The sequence below is a fragment of the Alligator sinensis genome, unplaced genomic scaffold (genome assembly GCF_000455745.1).
Source record: "Alligator sinensis unplaced genomic scaffold, ASM45574v1 scaffold888_1, whole genome shotgun sequence".
NCBI classification, from domain to species: Eukaryota; Metazoa; Chordata; order Crocodylia; family Alligatoridae; genus Alligator; species Alligator sinensis.
The window spans coordinates 593,842-606,134 of NW_005842533.1; the positions used below are offsets into that span (position 1 = coordinate 593,842).

The window sequence follows — 12,293 nt, forward strand, 5'->3', positions numbered from 1 at the left end:
CCTTTTAAGCTCTTAGGGTGAAGGGCACAAGAGAAACCAGGCAAAGGATGCTGCAGAGCAGAAAAAATAGTTCCAGTTGCCTGTCCTGGGAGTGCATGAACATCCTAGAGGGACATATATATGGAGAGAACATTGCAAAGAATGCCAGGACCAGTGAAGTAAGTGATCTCCTTGTCTTTCCTTTCAATTTTTTTTAAATTAAAAAAAAAAAAAAACCTGAATAGGGAGAAAAATTGGAGGAAGACCTGAAAGAGACTAGAATTAGAAAGAAGAAAGTCAGTTCCACTTAGGTTTACTGACTCTACCGTAACTGAATAACAGCTGAGATCGCAACCCCACGCAAACGAAGGGAATGTCGAACATTTGAGACTAGAAGGATTTTTATTCAAATTCTTGGAAACTTTCTTTTACCTTATTCTTGGTAATATCTATTTAATTCTAATTAACCATTTGGATAAAAGAAGACTCAGCATATTTGTCTCTCTATTATGGAGCTGGCACTCGCATCATAAATCCTATAGGTCCTCCACTAAAGGTAGGGAACCTTGATGCTTCTAAAATCATTTTTTTAAAAGCAAGGGTGGGGATACTTAAAACTTATGCTGTCTTGCAAACCTTCTTCATCCATTATAAAGTATAAAAACAGCACAGTCACAATTAAGATAATTTGCAGGTTAGGTTTAAAGATAATATCACATAGTTTAGGCCTAAAACTAAGCAAGGGGGGGGGGAATTAGGCAAAATATGTAGTAGAAAAGACCCTGCAGTTCAGGAAACTTGAGTAAATAAGAGTAAGGGATGCAGGTTGGGGGCTTGAAACAGTCTACTGGCAAGGGTGGTAAACCCAGGCTGTCCCACTACATGCAGCCCATGGGCTCCAACCCAGGCACCATTCCCCCTTCTGCTCTGGCTTCTGCTGCAGCCAGGATCTCCAGTCTCTGGGCTCCTGCTCCCTCCTCCTGCTTCTGCTTCCCACCCCTGCCCCTGCCAGTACATTAGGACAGCACAGCCTGCAGCCTAGGGGCTCTTGGCCACTAAAAGGTTGGATAGCCCTGCGTTCAAAAACAATTTGTGCCCTTTTTCACAAGTCCTTTGCCTTTTTCACACTTGCAATAAACAGGGTCAGGCTTTCCAGCACACATGCTCATAAACATCCTGTGTATTTTTAACCACCTGGTTTTGACAGCACTTCCTACAGGAAATGCTGATCTCACACGCTCCAACAGCAGCACACCGAGCATGACTGCTAAGCACCAGGCTGAAGGAAATGCTAATACTGAAACAAATACACGGCTGCCTAGGACAACATGTGGGTTGTGGCTGTACCGCTCAGCACCTGCCAGCAACAAAGAAAATTCAACTTGTACCATGCACCTCTAATAGGGCACCCCATACATGAATTTCATTCACTGGCATGGGTATAAAAATGCAGACAGCAGCTATGCCTAAATAAATCAGGCAGAGTCATGCAGAACAGATTTTATTGGTCATGGGTTCAACCTCTAAAAAAACATATCACAGGCAGCAGGATCTCTGCCAAGTCCTAACTCCTACATATAGCGATAAACAGAATGAGTAAGATCACCTGAAATAGTCACCTGACACTGACCTACGCTGCCAGAAATGTGACAGCCACCCTCGGAGCTAAAGGGGGATCTCTATGAGATGTCAGCAGGACAGAGCCTCTGACACTGCAGAAATTAATTCAACACGAGTCAGGTGCGGAGGTGAACATGAAAACGCGTGGTTTTCCTTGTCCGGGAAAGCAGGTAAGAGTCCTTTGTCTTCTACTAGATGTTGGTTGGGAAGCTTTATATAAAGCTTTAGCAGTATGAATGAATGGCAACCACACACTAGTGGTCCCAGGCTTTACATTTACACTCTCCTAGTTCTCACGTGTCAAAGACTGCAGTATATGGAGATTTACAATAATGGAAATCGTTAGAGCGGAGGGCAATGAAAATGGTTAAGGGGCTGGAGCACACGACTTGTAAGGAGAGGCTGGGGGAACTGGGCTTATTTAGTCTCAAGATGAGAAGACTGAGGGGGGAATTAATAGCAGGGGGGTTCGAAAGAGGATGGAGCTGGACTGTTTTCCGTGGGGGCAGATGGCAGGACAAGCAGCAATGGGCTCAAGGTACAGCAAGGAAGGTTTAGGTTGGATATTAGGAAAAACTCTTTCACTAGGAGGATTGTAAAACAGTGGAGCAGGTTACCCACAGAGGGGTGGAGTCTCCGTCCTTGGAGGTTTTTAAAGACCTGGCTACACAAAGCCTTGGCTGGGACGATGTAGTTGGGGCTGGTCCTGCTTGGAGCAGGAGGTTGGACCAGATGTGACCTCCTGAGACACCTTCCAACCCTCATTTTCTGTGATTTTGAGAGAAAATGAGGTCTGGTTCTTAGGGATTCCCTTTCCTTAGCTCCCCCCACTAGTTTTGTTTGGTTTGGGGGGGGGGGCGGGGTTTGCATATTTTTCCAAAAAGCTAGATCCACTTAGTCTGTTACAGATGTGCTAAGACTGGGAACGTAGCTGTAACAGGGTGCAAACATGACACCAGATGCTTCACAGTGAAGCATTTCACAATGGTTCCCATTTCATCCAGTCATTTTTGAGGTGGATAGGGCCAACTTAAACTGCTTTTTCTGCAGGTGGCATTTTCGGAGTACTTTAAAGACACCCAGAGCACTACAAATCTTACATCTGCCCGTGCCCGCAGACTGAACCAGCAGTCTGTCTAGTCTGGCACCCAACTTCTGTCAGGGATCAGTAAAAACTGCTGAAGAGGAAGTTCAAAAAAATCTTGCAGAAAGTAGGTGTGGAGTAAGCTACCTGCAGGGAAGTAATTTTTCCTAAATTGACTGGCAAGAAGCTAACTTTTGCAGAGGAGGAGGATGGTGGATATCACTTCTAAACTTTGTTTTAATTTATAACAGTGTAATATTGTAGGACTTTTTCATCCACGTAAATGCTTAAATGTTGTTTTTTTTCACTGGTTTAGAAATGCATAGTACTCACCTAATACTTCCCTTTTACTTGCAATAGCCACAAAAGGTCAATTCTGTCCTTCAGGGACTATTTCTCTCTAATTCAACACTTGTGGGATGACAGATCAGTGAAAAAGCAGCTCAAATAGCACCTTGTACATGGATGTCTGGAGAATTGGGGACATCAGAGAAAAGTCTGAAGTCTTTTTTTAAGAGACTGGGGGGTTTAGACACTTGATGTTAGAGTCAAGTATTTTCTTCCAATCTGAGATTTACTGGAAAAGCTTCAGACTACCTAACAGACCTGAATAAATTGCTAGTGATTCAAGACCTTCAGGCCCAAGTGAGTGTGGCAGATATTCCCTAGACGTAACATCCATCCCATCCAGACCTGAGATGAAGCAAAAACCCTCTTGGTTTATGACAGATTTTTCTGTTCTCCCTCATGCCCGGGTTGCATTCAGGACTCCTTATGATCTGGGTTGCATTCAGCACTAAACGTGGGTTACTTGCTGACAATCTTTCTTCTTTTTTGAAAAAAAGAATTTCTCTCTTGAAGCAGCATCTGCTTTGAACTGTTAGCAAGATCAAGTGGCACAAAAAGGGAGTGGGGATGGTGGCCATCCCAAATTTCTTAACATCAGGGACAGGGCTCAGATCTTTCTGCTTCAAAAGCTGCATGGGCTTCTGCTGTATTTGAACTGGAGGCGAATCAGGTAGAAGACGGCATATGGCACACCTTTCTAATGGATACGTACTCACAGTCTATGGAACAGAAATGATTGACCCCACTGTGAATAACTGACAAATTAAAGTTGTCTTTTTTTCATTTGTTAAATGTCAACTAATTGCGGGCAGTCCACAAAACAGGAAGAGGATATAATCATGGAATAAGTTATGTATTCAATCTGACTTTGCAGCGTCACTTGAAAAATAAAAGTGGGGATAGCCTTGGAGAATAAACAAGACGTTTAACTGTGTCTAGGAGAACAGCAAGCAAAACGTAGGTGCATCGTAGTGCCTGGATGCACAGTCTCTTCGAGAGTCTGGGAAAGACCTTAGCAGCTGCTCTAGTATTATCATTAAACCAACAGCTCCGTCTGGATATCAGATTGTACCAGTTTTCCTGTAGTCTCTTGCTCCTTTTGTATACCTCTTTCTGGCAAACAAGGCATTAAAACTGGCTTGAAGAAGTTTATAAGGTAACATTTTGTATTCTCCGTTTGGAGAAGACTTCCCCTATGCGCCATACTCGCTCGGATGTGGATGCAACATACAAAAACATACACCTCCGAATCGACAGGAACATGCTCACGCTGTGCCGGTTAGCAGAGAAGCTGCTCCTTTCCCTGAATTTGCTAACTGCCCACATGAATCAAATCCAGTTAGAGCTGTGCAACCCCACCAGAGTGGTCAGGTTACATGAACATAAAGCACTGAAACAGTTGGTCTTGTTAGCAAATCTACAACACCATGAGCCTTCCAGATGGGACTTGTGGAAGGAGGGAAAAACTCATCTTGCAAGGACAAAGCAAGGACTAACACGCATGTAATACTAGTGTATGGATCTTACTGCTCCAAATTCTTACTGCTTCAAAATGCCTCTTCCATAATCTGTAGTGTAACATTAGAAAGAAATCAGAAACACACCAAATTGCTCCCTGCAAAGACGCACAGAGTAAGCTTTCAGTCTAATCCAGGGCCTGCTCAGAAAATGCTGCCAAATCTGCACATAAAGACATCTTACCTTTACTAGGGACTGGCTGAAAGAAGGGGGTGGCTTTTTCTGCTCAAGTGACAGTGCTGCAGTGTGCATACAAACTGCTTCATGCTGGCAGGTACTTGAGTGTCCTAAGGAATCAAAATATCTCCCCATTGAATTCCAGCACTGGCTCTCTGCAGATCCTCTATTCCTCAACACCAATTTTAATGTCTACCCACTTTCTGCCAACTCCATCCACAACGCACACTAGTTCTAGACAGGATCCCTACTTCCGAGCCCCTCCTGCTGCACCCCACACTTTCCTAGTTAGCACAGCATCATTTGGGATAGATTATCCATCTCTTGGACCTTGTAATGAGGGAAGGGGAGAGATGAGGAGAGGAGTGGGGAGGGGAACAAAGGCAGTAAAGTTCGCTTGAACTAGCTCCGTGATTGTACAAATGTGCACTCAGAGCAACTGAACATTGCTAACTAGAGGTCGGGTGGGTAATCTGCCAGATACCTGTAGGCTGCATTTAATTAGTACAAAACACCCACTCTTGACCATGAAATCTGCAGCCTTCAGCCAGGATGTTAGAACCGAGACAGATGACTGCATGTTGACATCTGAAGTCTCCATGGCCTGTATGTTATGAGGCCGCACTTTGGCCACCTTCATTTCAAGTGCTTGCAGCCATGAAAGCATGAATACATGGCATCTTTTATTAGAGACGCCCAATTCATAACTGTAGCAGGAACAAAGTCCAAAGTCATCTCTCTGCATATCACAGAACTGCTGATACAGGTACTTTTTTTTTTATTATTATTATTATTTCCTAGAAGGGTAAAGGACAAGGGTAACATTAAACTGTGTTTTAACATTTACTTCTGTATGCTCAAAACCATACCAAGAATGACTTAACAAGTGGCCTTCACAGAGATTATGGCAAAACTTAAGAGACCTGAGTTATCAACTTGGTTTCTATCTTCAACAACAGACAGGTGGAGCTTGGTACATCATGGTCTTTCTCCTTCCAGCCATCAGGTTCCTACTTTCCTTTCTTCCCTTTCCTTTTGGGTGAGCCAGGCCAGGGGAAGCCCCGAAACTCCAAGCAGGCCGGAGCATTGTGGGCGATGTAGTAGGCATTCAGCATGGCAGCTGGGCTGAGGATATCCACGTTAGTCACCAACTTCTTTGGTTTCTTCTTGGAGCCTTTGCTTTTGCCTTTGCCACGCTTGGATTTGCCACCTTTGCCTGCCTGCAAAAGGTAAAAAACCCCCCCAAGGTTTGCAAATAGATGTGAAACTGGGTTGCGTCAACACCATCCACAAGAATTCAAGCCAGCCCACTCCTAAATTATTTATTTGCTCCTCCAGTCCTGGGCTCCCATGTTCAACTGTGCCCTCTGTACCCCAATCCTCCCCAATGCATTGCTACTTCAACAGAGGTCACCATAAACTAATGATCTGCACATACAGTATTTATTAAGTGGTGTGTGTGTGCATATGTATAGTAATTAATACAAAATATTATGTATGAATTAATAGCTACAGGCCATAAAGACAAACATTCCAAATTCATGTCACCTCAATGGTCTGAGCTAGATTTTGAAAAAGAAAGGTTAGGAGATGTTTTTGATGGAATCACGTGACTAACAACTCAATTAAGGCTCTCAAGTCTGTTGATATCTAGTTAAAAATATTTGCACGGGGTGGAAGTTGTGACTCTGTACAGAAACACAAATTACCAAAAGCTTGTTCTGTTTTTTTGCACTAAAAAGCAATGCTGAAATGCCTGAATTGCATGCTTTACCTCCATCCATTAGTTATAGTCCATTTGTGTCTTTAGACTGTAAATCGGGGTATCAATCATCTCTTTCCCCAGCACTCTATTGTGACCTTTAGGAGCTACCATAATATAAACCTTTATTATTTTTGTAACAACAGCCAATAATAATACATGTATGCACAGCAGATATCAAAAAGGTTCTGATCCACATTACTGAAAACAATCGAAAGATATCCATTATTTTTGAAAGATTAGGAACAGGTACAAATCTCCCGAAGTCCTGCCTCGGACGGCAGATGCTTCAGGTGGAGCTTGACTCTGCATTTCATTTTTCTCATCAGGCAGCACCTGAATGGCAATGCAGTCTCTCCTCTTGAACCCCTGACCAAAGCACAGCTAAGAAGCACCACTGCTAGGTTTCAAAGGGAGATCAGACTGGTCTCATTTCAGTCACAAGGATGATAGATAGCAGCAGTACAAGACCTGGAGGTGGGAAAATGCCACAGGGAAATGAAATGCAGAGGGTGGAATGAGAAGTCATCCCCAAAAGAAAAAATACAGGATCTCTACACTTCATGAGTGATTGAAAGCTCATCCAAGATGCATGTAACCTGGTACAACTGCCCATGTAGTGACACTTTTACAGCTTATTTGACACACTAAGTGACAAATCACCGTATTCCTCACAAAAAATGCACCAGTGGATGCATAAGAAACACCTGCGTGTCTGAGACTGTCAGAAATGTCATGCATAATTTTTCCAGTTTTATGCAAATTATGAAGTGGAAGGGCATGTACGTTTTTTCACAGCATAAATTTTGAAGAGTGCCTGCACTGGCTCAGCACACCTCAGCGGAGAAAGACGAGTTTGTGTCTTGAAATGCAAGGATACAGTCAGGACACAGCAGAGCCCACTGAATCGGCCCAAAGGGGCACTTGAAGAAACGAGACAAAGTGATTAAAATGAAATGGAGCAGAGCTGCCGCATCGTCAGAAAATTAAAATGGAAAGGCCTGACGAGAAAGTACAGAGTACAAGCCATAGCAGATTAAGACTTAGCAAACAATACTTCCAGTCATCTGGAGAGCAAACTGCCCAAAATCAGTCATCTAGCTGATAGTGCAAGGACAAACTTTTATACAGTTAGTAACTGGATAGTTGACTTCTTTTTTAATAGTCATCATCATGATGCAAGGTGTAGTTTACACTGCAGATTTAGGCAGAAAGTCAGGTTTTCAGCAAGCCTCCATGATTTGTGCCCTGAAAATGAAAGCAGGGGCAAACTTTACAAGTGCAATTACTTTCCTGCTGGAATCTGGCCTGTGTTTTTAAACCGGACAAAGCATGTTGCGATCCTGCAAGATGAAAGCTACTCCACCTAAGTGCAACTTGTAGAGCTACCAAGCGATTCAAGAGGCGTTGCTTCACAACTCTCTGACTGCCACTGCTTTCTCTTATTGCAATGGATTGTCCTCATCTTCAATTTTTTGCTTCAGTCAACAGCAAACACTTTCATGATTTCTGATGAGTGCTGGCTCCCTATTTCCGCTTAGGTCATTAACTGTAGCAACATGAAGCTGAAAGTCTGTATATCTGGCTGGCACGCTGCAAACCATCCCCAGGGTGTCCAACTGGGAATCGCAGAGAACAGCGGGTCTCAACCCTTTTCGCCTCGAGACACACCTTGGAAAAAGCCAGCTCTTAGTTTCAGCTCTATTTTAGATGACAGGGGAAAAAAAAGACCGATTCTCCTGTTGCAGGGACCTCAGAAAGCCAGAATGCCTTTGACAATACAGATGCCTATTTGAAATCCCTGGATTTATCTTGCACACTTAATAGTATTGACAATGCCAGGACACCCGGGCTGAAAATCAGTTTTATAACCTTACCAAGCGTCTTTTTACGCAGCATTGCACAGGTTGTAGTTCCCCTGCACCCTACATCTGCCTCAATGCTTACGACATGCATGGTCTTATACCATGCCCATTGCCCCGGGCACTTTTCGGAAAACCTGAGATATCCCTACTCTTGCAAAAACTTTAATGAAGATTTATTTAAATCGTTTTTTTTTTTTATGACCCATGTACCAATCCTCTACTGCTGGCACAGAGGGATGGCAAATCAGGTGAAAAAAATCTGGCAGCACCCACACAGACAAGTTATATGGACAGTAGATGGGTCATTTTGTATTCTTCAGCCTCGACTATTCATTGCATACACTAAACACATGAAATCTGCTACGGTTTAAAAAAGTTAATTTATATTACCATGCTCAATCCTTTTATTGAACGCAACTGCTAAGGAGTCTTCATCAAGTCCTGAAGATGGATCCTGCAAGCATGCACATTGCTCAGCTGGTTATTTACTAGGTGCAAACCACCAGCACCGCTCCCCGGTCCTCCCACCCATCTCCTGCCAGTCGGCTTTAGAAAGAAAAACACCTAACACAAATGGAGCTCCCCCCAAATACTCCTGGACCGCGTCGCAAAGCTCAAAAACAAATCATTTACACTACTTGTATATACTTATACATAGTTGGACACTAAGCTCCGATGGAGGCAGACCGAACAGTCAATGAGCAATAGGGAAAGAGGGGTCTAAATCATCAGTCATCTCAGCAGAGGTAGAGGACACTTTCAGTAGCTCTAACGATGATTATATCTAAATATTATACCTAATGATTATATCTCAATATTATTATAATATTATATCTAATGATTATCCTAGTCAACTTCTCCCCCCCGCCCCAAGCAGCCGCAGGTGGTGCTGTTAGGAAGCTGCACCCATGACACAGCTGCATTTGCTCCTGGCGGGAGAAGGACCTGTCTGGCTGATACTTAGTTTCAGTTTTGCAAATGAAAGAGGAAGAGAAAAGAGAACCATTGACCCCCCCCCAGATGCTAGTTCTTGCTCGTGTTGTAAACCAGCCGCCCTCCCGGCCCAGCAGAGCCCGCGGCGGTGGTGGCCTGCCTTCCTCCTGCAGGTGCCCCCCGGTCGGGTGAGTGCAGGCGCTGCCCCCGAGGCGGGACCCCCTCCTAGAGCACCGCGCCCCTCAATAGGGATCGGGAACCAATCAGCACCCACCCGGCTCAGCACCCACCCGGCTGCACACCCCCCCCCAGACCCCGCCTGCGCTTGGGGGCGGGGCCTCCTCCAGCCCGCGGGCCCCACCCCGGTGCCAAGGGAGCGGGGCGTAGCCGGGACACCAGTGCCCCCCCCCATCTCACGCCTGCGCACTGATCATTCATTGCGAGGGGGGGCTCACTCCCCTCCCCCACCCGGGCGCGAGTTGCCCGCGACGGTCGGGCACCAACGGTCGGCGCGGCTCCAGAAATGGCGGGAAAGTGCTCGGCCCGCGCGCGCGCACACAAACACACACACACACACGCACGCGCAAGGGGCGAGAGGAAAGAAGCCCGTCAGCCTGAACACGAACAGGCGACTGCAGCCAAATAACGATAAAGACAATAAAAGAGCTACAGTCACACACACAGAGAAGCTCAGAAAGAGCTGAAGTAAAATATATATGGGGCACTATATAAAATAAACAAAAAGGTGAAGGAAAATAAAAATATATACACCACCAAATAAAAGCTAAAATAAAAGGCTAAAGTCAAATAAAACGCTACAGTAAAAAAAATGTATAAAATAAAGCAATAAGCTACAGTAAGATAAAAATATAAATAAGCTGAGGTAAAAGAAAAAGTGTATAAAATAAAAAGCTACAGTAAAATAAAAATACAAATAAAAAGCTGAAGTAAAATAAGTGTATAAAATAAAAAGGCAAAGTAAAAAATAAAAAAAAGTAAAAAATATAAAAAGGCAAAATAAAATACACTAAAAAATAAAAAGCTAAAGTAAAATAAAAATGTAAGAAAGCTAAAATGAAATATATAAACTGAGAAAAGATGAAGTAAAATTAAATATATTAACAAAAGGCTAAAGTAACAAAATATAGCTAGTAAATAAAAAGCTGAAGTAAAAATAGATAAAAAGCTAAAGTAAAATAAAAATATATAAACAGAAATAAGATGAAGTAAAATATATTAACAAAAAGCTAAAGTAACACAAAATATAACTAGTCAATAAAAAGCTAAAGTAAAGTAAAAATATATAAAATAAGGTAAAGTAAAATAAAAATATATAAACTAAGAAGTATGATCAAGTAAAACTAACTATATTAACTAAAAAAGTAAAATGAACTTCATAAAATAAAGCTAAAGTAAATATATAATGAAAAGCTAAAGTAAAATAAATATATAAATAATCATGCTAAGGTAAAATAAGAAGTGACATGAAACGATAATCACAATGGCTCAAGTCGCACAGCGCACCTTTGCTCACAACACTCGTTTAAAATAAAAAGGAACATCCTACAAAATCTTGGGTTTTGCCTCTACGCAGACAGGGTCTTTGGGTAAACGTGATATTTTTGTTAGACCAACGGAACAGTTGGACACACTGTCCTCCGCACGCTTTCGGGCACCAAGTCCCTTCTTCAGGCCGAGGGAGAGCGCTGCCAACCTGTCACGGCGTTGTGTTGTATTTCTGTGTGTGCTTTGCTCGGTGAGGGCAGCCCCCCTCAAACCACGTGGTTTCCGTAAGGGCCTCGCGGGAGACGTCCGTCCCCTCGTCCCTCCCTCATCCCTTCGGAGGGAAGGAGCCTGTGCCATGTCTGGGCGGGTTTCCATTTTCCTGAGGAGACCCGAGCCGGGGCGAACCGCGAGGGGTTCCCGTTTCCCTTCCAGGTTCCCTGGAGTCGGTCAGACGCCACCTCACATTTCATCTGCCCGTGTCTCCTTCAGCGGGACACAACACGTCCAGTTCATATCACACAACACGCTCACCCCACCGCTGCCACACAAGTAGCAAAAACAATTTTGCTCACACTTGAACAAATTGACGTCAAGTCAGCGTTTATTCAAACTGTGTGCGGCCTGGAGGATCAGACATCTGAATGCTTCTTGCCAGTGCCCAAACTTCCCCCGGGGGCATTTACACACACGGGCGGGCACGGCACGGCACGGCACGGCACGGCGTGAATGTGCACGAGCCAGCAGTGCCTGCATCCTGCCAGGCAAGGATCATTGCCTGCCCCCACTCCAATGGCTCATGGTGCTGAACTCTTCCCTGGAGTGCACAGGTGGGCACATCGGAGGGAGCTGTATGCCCGAGGGCACACCTCGCTCCATAATTACAGTACTGCCAACCCAAAGCGTTCACGGACCTCGGAGTCCACCTGAACGTAGCAGCCCATCCAGCTAGCATGCTGACCGTGCGTCCGTGCTGAACACGTCCCCTTGGACACATCCAAAGCAAGGCTCAGCCTCCGAGTCCTGCCTCTGTACCAGCGGTTCTCAACCTTTTCCGACTCAAGTCACCCCTCCAAAATTTCTCTCTAGTTAGTGTCACCCTGATTTCAAAAATTATATTTCTATCATTTTTTTTTATTATGGAAAAAAAACTATAAAGCAATTCTTCTGTTGCAAGGAAATTAGAAAGACCCTCACAGGTCATAACATTGGGGACCGTACAGCTTCCTACCTGGAATCACTGGGTTTAATCTTGTGAACTGCACAGGCGTTTGCATGCCAAACAGTGCTAATACTGCACGGCACCCCGCCGCGCACACAAGGGTCTCATGACACCCCAGCGGAGAATCACTGCCATCACTCCCCACTCTGCTTTTCTCTCATTATTTGTATGTCACTTTTTGGGGGATGATGATGATGATGATGATGATTATTATTATTATTTGCTTTCTGCTGTTTGAGCCTTTAGGGTGCCCGTGAGTCACAAGTTCAATCTGCCCTACAC

General features: G+C 44.2%; 1 protein-coding gene and 1 long non-coding RNA gene across 5 annotated transcripts in view; one reads left to right on the top strand and one right to left on the bottom strand.

The window, feature by feature from the left end:
- Positions 1-4,165, top strand: part of LOC112551624 — a 22,594-nt gene extending 18,429 nt beyond the window's left edge. For 3 of the 4 annotated variants that reach the window (XR_003095925.1, XR_003095924.1, XR_003095927.1), the window contains 2 exons: positions 10-158; positions 3,971-4,165. This is a non-coding gene — a long non-coding RNA (uncharacterized LOC112551624). Of the gene's footprint in view, positions 1-9; positions 159-3,905 lie in introns of all 4 variants that reach the window. The other variant, XR_003095926.1, reaches the window with a different exon arrangement.
- A 912-nt stretch (positions 4,166-5,077) lies between these two features.
- Positions 5,078-9,724, bottom strand: SMKR1 (small lysine rich protein 1). Its single transcript, XM_025213490.1, is given in 6 exon segments — positions 5,078-5,946; positions 7,610-7,668; positions 7,671-7,736; positions 8,744-8,774; positions 8,777-8,807; positions 9,714-9,724. Coding segments are annotated over 6 exon segments (408 nt in total). The 3' UTR covers positions 5,078-5,736.
- Positions 9,725-12,293: the final 2,569 nt, after the last annotated feature.